The sequence below is a fragment of the Dipodomys merriami genome, unplaced genomic scaffold, assembly GCF_024711535.1.
Source record: "Dipodomys merriami isolate MVZ:Mamm:240054 unplaced genomic scaffold, mDipMer1.0.p SCAF_25, whole genome shotgun sequence".
Classification (NCBI taxonomy): domain Eukaryota; kingdom Metazoa; phylum Chordata; class Mammalia; order Rodentia; family Heteromyidae; genus Dipodomys; species Dipodomys merriami.
This window is the reverse complement of record NW_027203937.1, coordinates 15,896,289-15,912,375: the sequence shown is the minus strand read 5'-3', so window position 1 is coordinate 15,912,375 and position 16,087 is coordinate 15,896,289. Positions and strand designations below refer to the sequence as shown.

Sequence of the window (16,087 nt, the reverse complement as noted above, 5' to 3'; positions counted from 1 at the left end):
TTCACCAACATTTTTCACAGTGCCAAGGGGACCCTAATTGCTGGTGGGTGCAGACAGCCAGACTTATTGCTGCTCCTCTCAGATTGTAATGATGAAGAGCCTGGCTTCAAACAGCTAGAGGTATCCCAGCACTTCCCCTACTCATCTGTGACCTGAGGTGAGCTCCTCACTCTCTTGGTGCTGATACCTGTCTTTGAACTTAGGGCTGAGAGCCACCACCTCCCTGGATAGTAGTTCTACGGGCTGAGTCATTTCTGTGTCTGTCCCACCAGGGGTCTCTTCTACTCTCTAGTTGCTACTGAGGTGCTCACAGACAAGGACAATGGAGTCTGTGACCCCATCCTCTTACTCCTTTATTAGGGACATCAGGCCCTGCCAGAAGATCCAGCCTAGGTGGAGGGGCACTGTGCCCATAGTGGCACTACCCAGAGCCAAGCAGGCCCTCTATCCCCTAGTACTCACTCCTACTCCCAACTTAGAACCACAGCCTGGCTCTGAGCAGCTGGCTTGCTGGGGATCTGCCCAGCTTCAGCAGAGGTGGCTTGACGCTAGCAAGGGCTAAAGGTTCTTCATTTTGTTTTCTGATTCAGCTTAACCATCTGGGGAGTTGGAAAGAGGGGAGAGGAGTTGACAGAGTAGAGGGAAGAAATGCCCTACTCTCACATTGCGTCTTCTCTGAACTCCATCACTGGAAATAAGGCTGTGTTCAGCTAAGCACTATCTTGAGCCCCAGAAAAGATTCCTCCAGGATGAGATGGTACAGATGCTCTGCCTTTAGAACATCATTACTGTTTCCCTCCATCCATCTCACCCTTTTTGTATCCTTTCCTGGCTCAGCCTCTCCTGCCTACCAAGCTCAGCATTGGCCATGTGCCTGATTCTCCCTGGGCTGAGTACTGGGGACATAGGAATGGCATCCTCCAAGCATTTACTCTGCAGCCTGAACCCAACTCTCCACTCAGCCCCTTTTCAACCATGTGGTCTTGAGTCCAACCACTTTAACCTAAGAGTCCAAGAAACCTAAATTTCAGGGCCTTTGTAAGGAAAAAAAAAATCCAATTCTGTGTAAATTGCTCTGCATACTGCCTAGTCAGGTCTGCCTACCCCCCTCCTCCTTTTCCACATCCCTCCCCATCCCTCTTGCCTTCAGCCAGCTGCCTCCTCCAGAGGAGAAGGTCAGGAAGGGTCTGTGAGTAGCTGGGTAGCCCCACCCCCGCATCCAAAGGACCTATGTGGGGCCAAGCCCTGAGCTGGGTAGCATGGGGGTGAGAAACAGCCAGATTCTGCCTACCAGGTGCTTTCTCTCCAATGTAGACTCAACCCTCTGACCTCCTTTTTCTCTCTTCCAGTGGCTAATTAGTGCCAATTGTGGGCTCCTTTTTAGCCTTTCCTTTTCTGAACTTCCAATTGGCTTCATTTTCCCTTCCCCAAGGAGGGCCGGGGATACATTGCCTGGGCAAAGCTAAAGCCCCTCCCTCAGCTAAGCCCCTTGCTAAAGATAGTGAGAGCTGCTTATGTGAACTGTAACAGGGCACCACTGAGGCAGTCTGGGGTTGTCCCATCAGGGAAACATCCTCTTGACTGCTCTGTCTGTTGTCCATCTATGGTCCTTGTCCTAAATCTGGAAAAATGGAGTGGGGGAAGTGAGAATCAGTGTTCTGGCCAGACTTGGTGGTCATCCTGCCCACCCACCATTTTCCAGTAAACTCAGGTCCTCAGAGACACCATACCCCATAGATATGGTGGGAAACCATCCCAGCCTAACTTAGGGCTAAACACAGCTTTCTCCACCATTTTGAGACAGTCAGGAAAATCTAGGGACCTAGAATTGGACTCATGGGTGAAACCAGTAACAGACAACCCTGGAAAATGGTCACCATGAGGCAGGGAAAGAAGAAAGAATCTGCAGTGGTGGTACCTTCAATTCTCCAGGCCTATGCTGCTGGCAATAGAGGGTCTGTCTACAAACAGGAGGTACTCTGGGGGTGTGAAGAGGGAGCTCCACCATAAGCAGAAGGATCCAGCAACCAGTGATGAGAAATGTATAGTCATTAGTCCCAGGGGTAAGCATTAACCATAGCAGGAAGATGTGGTGAGACCCAAGATGGGAACCCAACACTTCCAATCCCTGGGAAGGGACTGTGGCTACCATGCACCTCAGTCAAGTTTCTCCAGGCAAGCAGAAAGACAGCCATGACCACTGGACTCTGGCAGGGCTACCATGAGCCAATGGGAAGGGTGGCTGGCAGGTCACATTGGTAGCATTAGGAGCTCTGAATAGAAGCTGAGGAAGAAAGATGCCAAAGAGGCCCAAGGAAGGCTTTCTGGAAGAGGAATGTCACTAGGAAAGTCAAATCTAGTCTCAAACATTCAGGAGACATAGTGGAAAGGGATCAACAGTAGCATCACACTCCAGGGCTTGTGTAGTGGTTAGCCCTGTCTTCCCAGCAGGTACTGGGGGAGCGACTCTGGAACTACTCATCCTCAAGGTGTCCTCCATGCACCAGTGCCAGCAAGGGGGAGGCCACCACATGTTCTCATCACGCCTTCTCACCTGGAGCCAGAGTTGCTGCTGGATGGGCCCTCTGTCAATGACTTCCAGGTGTGTCCTTGAGCCTCTGGGGGTGGGGAGAGGGGAAGAATCCCTGGAGGACACACTCCCTCCTACACAAGCTTCCCCCCTTGGCCACCTTCAGCCACAGAGCCTATGCAGGCTTGGGCATGGGGTATAATGTCACTCCAGATGAGAGGAGTATCAAAAGTCAAAGTATCTCTTCTCTGATTAACTACTGACCCCAGAGCTCCCATCACTGACATTTCTGGCTCTACCACCATCTGTGGCTCACAGGTGGTTGCATGGAAGTTTTCCTTTGGAGTATGGTGGTTGGATGAACAGTGGCTTCTGTTGTTTGTTGGTTGGTCATGGGGCTTGAACTCAGGGCCTGAGCGCTGTCCTTGAGCTTTTTTTTTTTTTTTTTTTTTGGGTCCGGTCGTGGGGCCTGAACTCTGGGCCTGGGCGCTGTCCCTCAGCTCTTCAGCTCAAAGGTAGCGCTCTACCACTTGAGCCACAGCGCCACTTCTGGCTTTTTTCTTTTTGCTTATGTGGTGCTGAGGAATCGAACCCAGGGCCTCGAGCATGCAAGGCAAGCACTCTACCACTGAGCCACCTTCCCAGCCCCTCCTTGAGCTTTTTTGCTCAAGGCTAGTGCTCTGTCACTTGAGCCAGAGCTCTACTTCTAGTTTTTAGGTGGGTAATTGGGAGTCTCATGGCCCTTCCTGCTCAGGCTGGCTTGTAGTGGCCTCTGTTTTGGGGAAGAGGTTGTCCTGGGTGTCCTTGTGGGATCAGTATGGTTGTGCCTGTGTCTGTGGTCACAGTCTGTTTCTATCCAGGGTAGTTCTAACTCTCTCTGTTTATCTGTCTTTGTAATGATTTGACTCCATTTTTGAGCTATGTGTGTCTGGGTGTTTCTCTGTGCATTCCATGGCAAACCTTTCCTTGACTGTAACAACAAATTCCACCAGGGTTTACTGATGAAACAAATGGAAGTCCCATATTGTCCTTCCTGTTTCACCTCCCCAAGGCCTAAAGTCTCCATTCCATAATTATCTCTAGCCATAGCAGGAGAAATCAGATGCTAGGCTGGGCTGAGTGTGGCTTATACTCAAGAAGGTAGGAGAGTTGTAGCTGGTGAGCTGTAAAACAGTAAGGATGCCACCAGACACTGTACCCAAATGGCTCAGAGCAGGCACCAATGCTCCACAGACTATGGAGTTACTGGGTCCATGTTCCAGTATTCTCCTAGTCAAGGCTCATGCTTACGTAAGAGGTTACTTTGATCACCAGATTTATCATCACACTATCTCTTTCATCACCATCATTGCTATCCCACTATAATAACATTACCATACACCACACCACCTCCTACCACCACTGTTATTATCAACACTACAACCATTATACCACTGTCAGTCTCATTATCAACACCATTGTCCCATTACTAATATCAGAGAATCAGAGTTTCTTTTTGTTCTTTTCTTTCTTTTTCTTTTTTGGTGCTGGTACTGGGGCTTAAACTCATGTGCTTTTGCTTGGCTTTTGTGCTCAAGTCTGGTACTCTACTACTTGAGCAATATCTCTATTTCTAAAGTTTTACTGGTTAACTGGAGATAAGAGTCTCAGATTTATCTGCTTGTGCTGGCTTTGAACCAAAATTCTTAGATCTCAGCCTCTTGAGTAGCTAGGATTATAGGGGTGGCCACTGGTGCCAGGCTCAAAGTTGCCTTTCAATCACTATTTCTCTTTCCTCCTCAGTAATAATGACTACATCTTTCTGCTGGGCACATTAACTTCTTTTCCCCAGGTCCTTTGGAGTTAAGCGAGGTGTGCCATGTAAGGGAAAATGTGGGCTGAAATGATGGGAAATGCTCATAAAGATGAGGAACCCTTTATCTTTTTCTTCCAGCCACTATGTGATGCAGTGGTGGTGCTCTTGTAGTTATTTGGACCACAGGAATAAGGAAGGCAGAGTGGGAGGCTGTAAGGAACATAGACTCCTCAGAACTGTGGAGAGTCTCCAGACTAGTACTTTTAGATTTCAATGTGGTGTGTGTGGGGTGGGGGTGGCGGGGATGAACTCTATCATTTAAGAGACTGTTACTTTGGCCATTCTGATACATTCAATTTAATCTAACTTTAATTGATATACATCACCATCACCACATACTATTTTACATTGCATAGTTCAGCCAATGATCTGTCTCAAGGGATGAGCAGAGAACACTAAAATATAAGTTGTAGGTTTCATAATGTGGGAAGCAGCCATTCTAATGCAGACAATGACAAACAGAATTGACCTTCAGCACCATGGACAGATCAAACACTACCATTACAGGGGTAAGTGAACAATGCAGGGCTAGGAGAGAGTTGTGTGGTGTTGCATTTGCACAATGCTAAAAGCTGACTTTTTTTTTTAAGCCAAGATAAATATCTACCATATCCACCATATCCTGAGGCACAGCAAGCAGATCAACATGTGGAAGTGGATGAATATAAAATTGCATTACAGAACATATAGACCACTGAAGAATAAGGAGCCTCCTCTATAAGTTGGGGAGGAGGGCTCAATGTTAGAAGTGTGAGAGGTATGTGAATGAAAAGAGAGAACAGCACTGGATTGGGGGTAAAGAAGGACATTTTGAAGACCTTTCTATGCCCACATTTACATGGACAGTTCCAGCTTCTAGTCCTAGGACTCTGATGCTGAGATCCTGATTGCATATGGAACCTGTGACTGAGATTCTGCAATTCGAATTCTAAGGTTATGTCCACAGTCCCTACTGCATCATCAGCTGCTGAGACCCTCCTGAGTTTTAAGGAAACTCAGTATTCAAATGAGTCATTGCCCTTGGTCTGCCCCTACCCGCCATGTACAAAGGAAATGAAGGGAAGGTAGAAAATAGGAGGGGAGGAAAAGGGAGAAGAAAGCAGAAACAGGCCCAACTATGCTCCTTTGCTCCTTTGTCCTTTCCCCCTACCCACTGGTACCCCTGACTTACACTACAGTACTAGGCCCAGACCCTAGATGACCTTGAGCCTCAGTTGCTCTGCCCTCTGCTTTCTCCAGAAAGCAGGAGCAAAGAGACGTAGGCCCACACAGGAAATCATGTCACTTCACAACCCATTGGTTGAGCCATCTTGGAGCACAGGTGAGCACATAGAAATCTAGAGAGGAACAGGTCACACCAGCAGCCAGCAATAGACAGGTCCAAACGCCTGCAGACTGCTTAACTAGCTTCCAACTAAAGAGGAGAAAACAAGACCAGCCCGGGGCACCATTTGGAAACTATAAAACTCAGTACATAGGTAGTGAGGGAATCATCTTTTTCAGTGGCTTGAGAGTCTAGGGTGGTGAGAGGGAGGAGTGAGATGGGGGCAGAAGCACTTATGACTTTCTTAGGACTCATCCCACTCATTTATATCAGCCCTTCCCGAGAGGCCAGGCCACAGAGTGGAGGAGGAGGGTATTAAATATCAGGGAGTTATTTAAAAGCCGCCTGCCTGCCCCTCCTGAGCCAAGTGTGGCCTCTGCTGACTCAACAGAGAAAATGAATCTTGGGCTTATGGATTTTCCTGTGTCTCCACGCAGTAGGGGAAGAGGGCGGCCAGAGGGAAAAACAGAACAGAGGCCCACGGAGAAGTTTTCCCTTACTGGCCGGGTAGTCCAGGAGCGTATGAAGAGTAGATTTGGGCCATCCTCACTGCCTAATGATTGATCTTCATGGTGTCAGGTCTACCCTTCTATTTTCCTCAGAGGAAAGGGGACAGAGAGAAAGGGAGGACAGCAGGAAGGCCGGCAGGATAAAGGGAACTCATTATAGAACACTACCACATCATACCTGAAAGGATTCCCTCCATCACCACCACGACTCCCCAACACACACATATTTCATAATCACTATCATTTTTGAGTTAAGCAAATGAAGCTTAGGATAGAGTCAAGTTCAAGGTCATACACAAAGAATGGAGGGGTACCAATTTAGGCAAGTCACAGCATTACCTTCCCCTGCCCAACCTCCATCCTCACAAAGCTAAAGAGCCTAGGATCCAAAGACCCTCTGTCCATATCTACTTGTCTCTGTCAAGGAAACTAAGGCCTGGAAAGGGAGACACTTGCCCAGGGACTTTAGTGACCTTGAGACATCTCTGATGGGCAAGAGGCTACCTGCTAGGTGACCTCAAGAAAGCCACCAGAGGGCTGGGAAGGTGGCTCAGTGGTAGAATGCTTGCCTTGCATGCATGAGGCCCTGGGTTCGATTCCTCAGCACCACATAAGCAAAAAGAAAAAAGCCACAAGTGGCAGAGCACTAGCCTTGAGCTGAAGAGCTGAGGGACAGCGCCCAGGCCCAGAGTTTAGGCCCCACGACCGGACCAAAAAAAAAAAAAGAAAGAAAAGAAAGCCACCAGACCTCTCCGTGCTCCCTACCAAGCCTTACAAAAAGCAGGATCCTTGAGAAAAGAAAAGAAGGAGGCTGATAATCTAAGGAGAAGACAACACTTTAAAGACCAAGAGAAGTCCTGTGATCTAGTAGGGTTAGAAACTCAGTCTCTGGCTGGGAAGATGGCTCAGTGGTAGAGCGCTTGCCTTGCAAGCCAGAGGCCCTGGGTTCGATTCCTCAGCACCACATAAGCAAAAAGGAAAAAGCCAGAAGTGGCGCTGTGGCTCATGTGGTAGAGCGCTAGCCTTGAGCTGAAGAGCTGAAGGACAGCACCCAGGCCCAGAGTTCAGACCCCACGACCGGACCCCCCCCCCAAAAAAAAGAAACTCAGTATCTGACAAGAGGAGTTCTCATTTGGCCACAAAGGCTACTGTCAATTCTGCTTAAATGGAATGACTTCCTCCTCCACCCCCATCCTAAGGAAAGCCAGAGCCTGAGCTCTTTGCCCACAGGTTGCCAGTCACACTCCTGGGAGAGAGGGAGCCTTGGAGAGGGAGTTGCTGTGGCAAAGGAGATAGCAAGGAAACCTGAGCTCCTATCAGGCCCAGGTCCCAGACAGCTGTGTAACCTTGGGGGAAGCACTTAACCTTTCTGAGCAACCGTCTTGTGGTGTAAAGTATACACACGGGATCCTCACTGAGTTGGCCTCACGGGGACCAGGCAGAGATTTTAAGTCATTTCATTCAGCAAAAGTCCCATGGCGCCTTTTATGCTGCCTTGATAACACAAGAAATCAGACCAGGCTCAAGCCCAGTTACTGACAGTTAAGATAACCCTAGCCCTGATCACTAAATGAGATTCCAAAAAGGAAAAAGGAATCCACGCGGGCTTCCTAGAAGGGATGAAATTCATGGAGAGTCCTGAGGAACAGTGGTAGAATTGGAGAGGCCCAGGACCAATAATCTAAGCAAAGACTCTTCCATTGAATGAGAATAAACACAGAGAATAAACACAGCCTCAGTCTCAAAGTTGGATAGACATTTATTGAGTACCCACTGCATACTTCACACTATATTTTTCCAGAGAACAGAGCAGTTTTCCCATTTGTACAACATGGAACATCTGCCCTGTTCCCTGATGATTCTACGTTCTGAGTTCCTTTCCTTGGACACTGAGGAGCATCCTGCAACCCCCACCCCACCCCAGTCAAGGTTACCTGCTATCCTGCAGTCCCCTTCCCAAGCCAGTCAGAAGACAGCCACCCAAGGGATCTGGGGAGGGAACTTTGGCCTTGACAATGATCTACAGTTCCTGGGAGACTATAGACAGAAGAGTCTCCATGCAGCAGGACAAAGAAGACAAACTATTCCGGTTATTATAATGAAGGAGATCCAGGATCACCACCACCACCAAAATAACAGAGCTGGAGCTCGTAGCTGATGTGGGCCAGCCTGGAAGGGAGTACAACAGATGAGGGTCTAGCTCTGAGGGCAGCTACTTACATTTTTATGCCTGTGTGAGAAAAGGTATCACCGGCCTTTGACCTCTACAATCCAAAAGCACAGTTCAAGTCTAAAGTGATCTCCTAGCATTGATCAATCTCTAGCTTGCAGACATGGGTCTGTAAACAACTCTGAGAACACACCAAGAACCTGCATGGTGCAGCTGTGTGCATATTTAAGCACATGTTTGCTTGTGAAACTATAGGCCCACATTCAGATCCATGTTCCTCTGTACACAGGTGCAAATGAATCCACATGTATGTGAGGCACAGCTGAGCCTGCCTGGAATCATGCACAAGTCGGGCAGGCCCTTCGTGCATGTGTGCATATCTAAGTAAGCCTGAGTCTGTGTTTTCATATGTGTACACACCTAGGTGTGCTTATAGGTCAAGCCTGCCTTTACATGTAAAGTACATGCAAGTAAACCACCTCGTGTGCATCTGTACAGACACATATATGTGCATATTACTGCTGTCATCTGCCAGTACTGGGGGAGCTATGGCAGGGCTAGGGAAGAGAAAACTAGGATTGGAGGGTGGAGGTACCCACTAAAACTGGTGTTTTGGTCCTTCTTATTGGTTCCTGCCTGAGACCCAGGCCACTGCAGGGTCTGCTTCTTCCTTTTAAGTGGTTTTGATCCTATCTGTTGGTCGATCTGTTAAATATAACCTCAGGGAAGAAATCAGTCCCCCAATCCTCCTGAATTTCATGTGAAAGAGACTAATTCTTAAGAGGGTGGGGAAGGGGGGAGTCTATACCCCAACCAGCTCTGCAGATACTCCAATAGCCTGCGGATCAAATGTCAGCTTCTTCAGCCTGAATAATTTATGCCAAGGCCAGGAATGCTCCTTTCTCAGAAGCCTGTCTCTTTAAATCAGACCTGGAGCTTCTCAGTTCTGCAAATAAATAAATAACATATCTGGTGCAAAACAAATCTATAAAGAGATCAGTCCCCACCTCAGCCCTGGCCCCTCAAACACCTGCTTTGCATATGCAAAAGCAGCTTCTGTCTTCCCTGCCTCTGGAGCCCCCTCCTACCCCTCAACCCCATTCACCACTGACAGGTGGGGAATCCTGGAGGGGAGGAGGCAGGCTTGGCAGTGTCCTGGGAGTGCCCAAGTGCTGGGGTGAAGAGGGACAGCAAATTGCTGAATCATTCCATTCATCTGTCCCTGTGCCTAGGAGAGTGCTTGGTTGGGGAAAGGGGCGGACAGCAGGGGGCTAAGAACTAGCGGAGACATAGTGGAGGGGGGGCAAGGAGCGCGTGGAGGGGGGAAGTGGCTGCTTCCACACTTCCCCAGGGCCATAAGTCAGAGTCAAGAGAAGGGTGGTCGCATAAGACCAGCGGGATGATGGCACAGCTTTGTCTAATGGAATTGGGGTCGTTGAGGAAGCTGCAAAGGCTGGGGATTTTCCAGTCTCTCCCTCTATCACAGCCCTTTTGTCTGATCAGAGTTGAGCAAGAGGCTGGAAAAACGAGTTAACTTTCTCGGCCCACCCCTCAGCCTTGCCTCTCTAGTAGGGGCAGCTCTACGATCCTCCCCCCAAGTGCGTCTCTGTCAAGACGCACCTGCCAGCTCGCCGCGGCCGGCCCCGCCCCGCACGTGCCAGCAGGGAGGAGGAAAGAAGCTGCTTAAAAGTGGGGGACAGGAGGTGGGGAGGGGGGAAGCAAGTCAGAGCCCCCAGAGCCAAACTTCTCAGCATCCCCGGGACTGCCGAACGGGGAAGGAGCGCGCAGCAGCCGAATCCCGGATTCCCGGGAGCCTCCTACCCCGCCTCCCCAGGCGAGGAGGGCGCGGAGACTCCGCTGGGGGGCGGAGGAGGAGGCCGGGAGGCGGGGAGGGGGAGGCAAACCCTGCCCACTCGGCTCGGAGCCCAGAGCAGCCGCGGAAGTCAGAGACCGGCGCGCAGGGCAAGGAGGGCACCGAGGGCGGGGGGCTCTGCTCCCCGCCTGACCCTTGTCGCCCCCCCAAGCCAGGAAAAGTGAAGACTCCTCGGGACTTTAGAGCTCGCGGAGAGAGACGGACAGAGATTGCCTGCCGCTTCGGGTCAAGGACTTGCCCCACCCGCCCCCCCTCCCAGGCGCTCCCAACTCACTGGTGAGCGCGGCGTCCCAGGGCGCTGGATGCGGGGACGGCCGCGATGGCCCCGCGCGTGGGACAGCCGGGGCTTTGGGGGCCGCTGCTGCCGGGGCTGCTGCTGGTAGCGGCGGCACTGAGCCGGCCCGCCTCGCCCTGCCCCTTCCAGTGCTATTGCTTCGGCAGCCCCAAGCTGCTTTTGCGCTGCGCGTCGGGCGCAGAGCTTCGGCAGCCACCACGGGACGTGCCGCCCGACGCGCGCAACCTCACCATCGTGGGCGCCAATCTGACGGTGCTGCGCGCGGCCGCCTTCGCCGGCGGAGACGCGGACGGGGAGGAGGCGGCGGCCGCCGCGGTGCGCCTGCCGCTCCTGACCGCGCTGCGCCTCACGCACAACAACATCGAAGTCGTGGAGGACGGCGCCTTCGACGGGCTGCCCAGCCTGGCGGCGCTGGATCTCAGCCACAACCCATTGCGCGCTCTGGGAGGTGGCGCCTTCCGCGGGCTACCGGAGCTGCGCTCGCTGCAGCTCAACCACGCGCTGGTGCGGGGCGGCCCCGCACTGCTGGACGCCCTGGACGCCGCGCTCGCTCCGCTGGCCGAGCTGCAACTGCTGGGCCTGGCGGGCAACGCGCTGAGCCGCCTGCCGCCCGCCGCGCTGCGCCTGCCGCGCCTCGAACAGCTGGATGCGCATCTCAACTCACTGGTCGGCCTGGACCCCGACGAGCTGCGCGCGCTCGAACACGATGGCGACCGGCCCGGCCCGCGCCTGCTGCTCGCCGACAACCCTCTGCGCTGCGGGTGCGCCGTGCGCCCCCTTTTGGCCTGGCTGCGCAACGCCACGGAGCGCGTACCCGACGCGCGCCGCCTGCGCTGCGCCGCCCCGCGGGCGCTGCTCGACCGGCCTCTGCTGGGCCTGGACGAGACGCGCCTGCGGTGCGCCGACGGCGACCCCAATGGGCGCAGGGACGAGGTGGATGTCCCGGGTCCGGAGCTGGAAGCCTCCTACGTGTTCTTCGGGCTGGTGTTGGCACTCATCGGCCTCATCTTCCTTATGGTGCTCTACCTAAACCGCCGGGGTATCCAGCGCTGGATGCGCAACCTGCGCGAGGCCTGCCGGGACCAGATGGAGGGCTACCACTACCGCTACGAGCAGGACGCCGACCCGCGCCGCGCGCCCGCCCCGGCCGCCCCGGCTAGCTCCCGGGCCACTTCCCCCGGCTCGGGCCTCTGAGCTTCGCCTCCTCCGGGTGGAGGGGGAATGCCCCTGCCTAGCCTGGAGAGGTGGAAATGAGACACCCACCAGTTTGGAGTACTAGGACCTTTGGATTATGGCATCGCTCCCTCACGGAGGTCCCAAGAGCTCCTATCAAAAAGCTAGAGACGTCCTGTCAGATTCCAGAAACTGCCCTCACTCACCTCAGGCTCTGATTCATCCCTCCCGGATCACCCGCCATCTTTTCAGACTCACCCAGAAGACTCAGTCCTTGGATCCCAACTCTCTGAGGCTGCCTCCACCACTCTGTGCTTTGAACCCAACACCCTAGACTGTACTGATCCCCAATTTTCAGCTGGGAGCCCTCATATCCCATTCTAGTTGCAGAAGCAGAGCACCCCCATCAGAAGGCTTTTGGTCCTGTCCCACATCTCTGATCCCTCCATCTTGCATGGAGACCCACATCCTGGGCCCCTGCTGGTTGGGTGTCCTCCCCCCACCCTGCACGCCAACGCGTGTGAGTGCATTTCATACCCTAGCCCCGGCTCAGGTCTCATCCTTCCTAGACCCAGGCTTGGAGCACAGGTCCTGGTCTCCCATTCCAGGGACAAGTACTCCCCAAAGGCGTCTTCATGTGCATGCCGGTTAGTCTCAGCTTTTCCCATGGGGCTCGATCCCCCAGCACACAGTGCTTGATCCCAATCTCAAGCCCTCAGCTCTTCACCCTCGGCTGAGTTTCCTAGGTTTTGTTTCCAGGACGCCCAAGGCTTGCACGTGTAACAACCCTGCAACTCACTGGCCAGTCCAGTAAGGAACCTATCCCTGAGGCATGCCATCCTCTATGCTTCGAGGATGATCTCTGCAGTCCTGCAGGACAAGGGCGAGTGCCAAGCCCTTAGGTGTGGCAAAGAGACAGTGGGACTTCCGAAGCAAGGTGGTTGACCTCAGAGTGGGGAGGGGCTGGGACTTGCTACCCACCAGGTTGCCCATGTACTTGCCCACCCAGGGTGGCTTCTCTCCTAGAAAGTCTTGCCACCTCTTCCCTACCCCCCCCCATTCCCATCTCCATTCATAAGCCTTCCAGAAGAAGTTGCAGGGGGTGAGGGGGTCTCATCTCCTGTGTAAGGCACAAGCCTTCCTGTTCAGGGCCAGAGTCTCAGCGCCCTGCCTTCTGCATGATCCCAAAGCACAATTGGTGAGTGGAGAGGGGCCCCTCTCCCCACCTCCCACCCCTAGGTCAGGCAGAACGGCTGGCCTGTGCTCTCTCTACACAGGACATCTCCCTCCTTTAATATACTGGCTTGAGGCCTGCCTGCCCATCTTCACCCTGAGAAACCTGGACCTCCCTTGGGCAGTTTTCTATAAAGTCTGCAATAATCTCGGATATTCTGCTCTTGTAAGTGGTGCTGTGTCATTTCTGCTGACTTGGGGCATTGATGTGTGAGAGGTGACATGGGAGGGTGTTTTTGGGTCTCCCTGAGATGAAGCAGTGACACTTATGTGTTCTGGTGCTGGGGAGAGAAATGGGCTGTGGTTGCGCATAGCATTCCTTCCCTTCCTCCTATGCTAAGGATGAGGAGTCGAAGGGAAACAGGGTGTGGAGGACATATTGGACCCTCTCTGAACTGTGGAGAACCCTTCTCAGGATAAAAAGCAGACCGGTTTGGAGAGCAATGTCTTGGATGTGTCTGGGGAGAGGAAGACCAGCTAAAGAATGAGGCAGTTTGTTGGGACAGACAGGAAAAGGGATTATTTGTTGCTCGGGAATCATCCAATCGATGGGGTGATTTCCTGATCTCTCTGGTGTCAGCTGCATTCTCCTGGCTGGAAAGGCAGGACCATATGAAGTGTGTGAAAGAGGCTAAGAAGCAGCAGCCTAGAGGTAGGAGTGGGGCAAAATGACCCCTTGAGATATGTGCAGCCAGGGGCCAGGTGGGCCTCAGTGTTCCTAGACTGGAATATTTTGCATTCAAGATCAAAGAGCTCTAGAATCATGGGGTGGAAATGGAGGATTCTGGCATCTTAGAAACTTAGGATCATGTGACTCTAGAATATATGCTTTTCAAACGTTGAAAAGGACCTCAAGAGTACCATGGGAAGTCTCCTCAGCTGTCCTTACAGAGATGAAACCAGTTCAGGAATCTCCTTATGTCTTTCCAGAAAATTCCCCACTGAGAAGGGATTAAATCCTCTAGAATGGTTTTCCAGAGGGACCCTGACAATCCTGCAGAACAAATAGTGACAGTCTAACATAGGTTAGAGAACTGTGTCTCTAACACATCACCTCGGTACCTCGTTTGCCCTCCCATAATGTCGCTTAAAACCAAAGTAAATCCTGGCATAGAAATCATGCTATTAGCTATGCATGTGTTGTCAGCAAAGTCTGAAGCTTTAATATGAAAGATACTGTACCAAGAACTTAAATTTAATTGAACTTCGATAAGGTATTCGCAGTTACTAAAAAGCACCCAAGTGCCTATTCTGTGCAAGTTGGTATTTAACCTTAGTGCCATTCACAAATGGCTGTTGAAAGTCATCTGTGGTCTTTTACTCTTGTTGCAATCTGTCAGGGTCCCAGGGTCTCCAGTTTTGCCTACTCTGCAAGTCTAACCATTCATTCAGGCTGTGTTGAATGCAACCCTGCTAGTCTTCTCTGCTAATCCAGAGAAAGCATCACATTTAATCGGGGTCTTCAGGGAAAGAAATTCCAGGAAACTATGAGAATTCAGAGTAAGCTGACCAGCCTAAGGCAGCTACCTAGAAGTCACATTCCAGTGATTTTGTTTTGTTTGGTTTGTTGTGCGAGGATCAAGTCCTCTACCACTGAGTGACATCCAGGCTGGCCTGGAACTTAGGATCCTCTGGCCTCAGACTCTTGAGTGCTAAGATTACAGGTATGCACCACCCTGGCTCCCTCCTCAGTCATTACAGAGCCTCTCTCAGAAGCTCCTAGAGAACTGGGCAGAGACACAGGAGGCCTAGGGCTGTAGGAGTCATATGGGGAGGGGGGCACGCGTGGAGAAGGGGAAAAAACTACCTCTGGGCTGTCCCCATAAAGAGCAGGTAGGGTAAAAAGCAAGAGAGAGAGCAAGAAAGTGCAGGTGTGATTGTCAGAAATGTGTTAGACATGAAACTGTTGTGTACTTGGAAAGATCTGGCAGACGTCCCAGGGTTCTAAGACCTGTTAAGCAGCATGAAATTGCCTTTCAAAAACATCTCCCAGCTGAATCCTGGTGGCTCACACCTGTAATCCTAGCTACTCAGGAGGCTGAGATCTAAGGATCAAGGTTCAAAGCCATCTCAGGCAGGAAAAGTCCATGAGACTCTTATCTCCAATTTGCCACCCAGAAAAAGCCAAAAGTTGGGGCTGGGAAGGTAGCTCATTGGTAGAGTGCTTGCCTTGCATGCATGAGGCCCTGAGTTTGATTCCTCAGCACCACATAAGCAGAAAAAGCTGGAAGTGGTGGTGTGGCTCAAGTGGTAGAGCACTAGCCTTGAGCTGAAGAGCTGAGGGACAGCTCCCAGGACCTGAATTCAGGCCCCACAACTGACAAAAAAAAAAAAAAAAAAAAAAGCCAGACGTAGAGCTGTGGCTCAAATGGTAGAGCATTAGCTGTGAGCACAAAAGTTCAAGGACAGGGCTAGGAGGTGGCTCAGTGAAGCTCAGCCTCACGTGCGTGAGGCCCTGGGTTTGATTCCTCAGCACCACATAAGCAGAAAAGGCCAGAAGTGACGCTGTGGCTCTAGTGTTAGAGAGCTTACCTTGAGCTGAAGAGCTCAGGGACAGCTCCCAGGCCTAGAGTTCAGGCCCCATGACTGGCAATAAATAAATAAATAAATAAATAAATAAATAAATAAATAAATAAAGTTCAAGGACAGCATCCAGGCCCTAAGTTCAAGCCCCAGAATTAGCACACACACACACACACACACACACACACACACACACACACACACACACACACACACACACACACACACACACACACACACACACAGAGCTATCTCTCAGAGAAGCCTATTGCTTCCACATCCCTTACCTGCCCATTCCCCCAGACCTGGAGAGGAAAAGCCTTGCTAGAGTCTGGAGGCTGGGTTTGAGTTTAGAATCAAGTGACTTGCCATGCCCCTTAGCCCTTGGTCCAGAAACACCAGGTGAAACCCTACTGTGAGCTAGGTGCTGCAGAACACGGCAGAACTGACTCCTGCATTTCTGGCTCACCCAATGTTGTGCCCTTGGACACCCTTGTTCCTCTTTAGCTCTGAAGTGCCATCTCTCCAGGCTGAGCTGGACTTGTGATGCCTGGAGACACTGCTTGCCTGCTCTGAAGTCCATCCCCTACATTCAACCTGCC

General features: G+C 51.8%; 1 protein-coding gene across 1 annotated transcript; it reads left to right on the top strand.

Annotated features, from left to right (window-relative positions):
• The first annotated feature begins 10,338 nt into the window (after positions 1–10,338).
• Tpbgl (trophoblast glycoprotein like) lies at positions 10,339–13,106 on the top strand. Its single transcript, XM_070034665.1, has one exon. It carries the CDS (start codon positions 10,581–10,583, stop codon positions 11,748–11,750), a length of 1,170 nt encoding a protein of 389 aa, XP_069890766.1. The 5' UTR covers positions 10,339–10,580; the 3' UTR covers positions 11,751–13,106.
• The last annotated feature ends 2,981 nt before the right edge of the window (positions 13,107–16,087 follow it).

Coding starts and splice junctions, on each gene's coding strand:
- Tpbgl (XM_070034665.1), top strand. CDS start 10,581: ATGGCCCCGCGCGTGGGACAGCCGGGGCTTTGGGGGCCGCTGCTGCCG.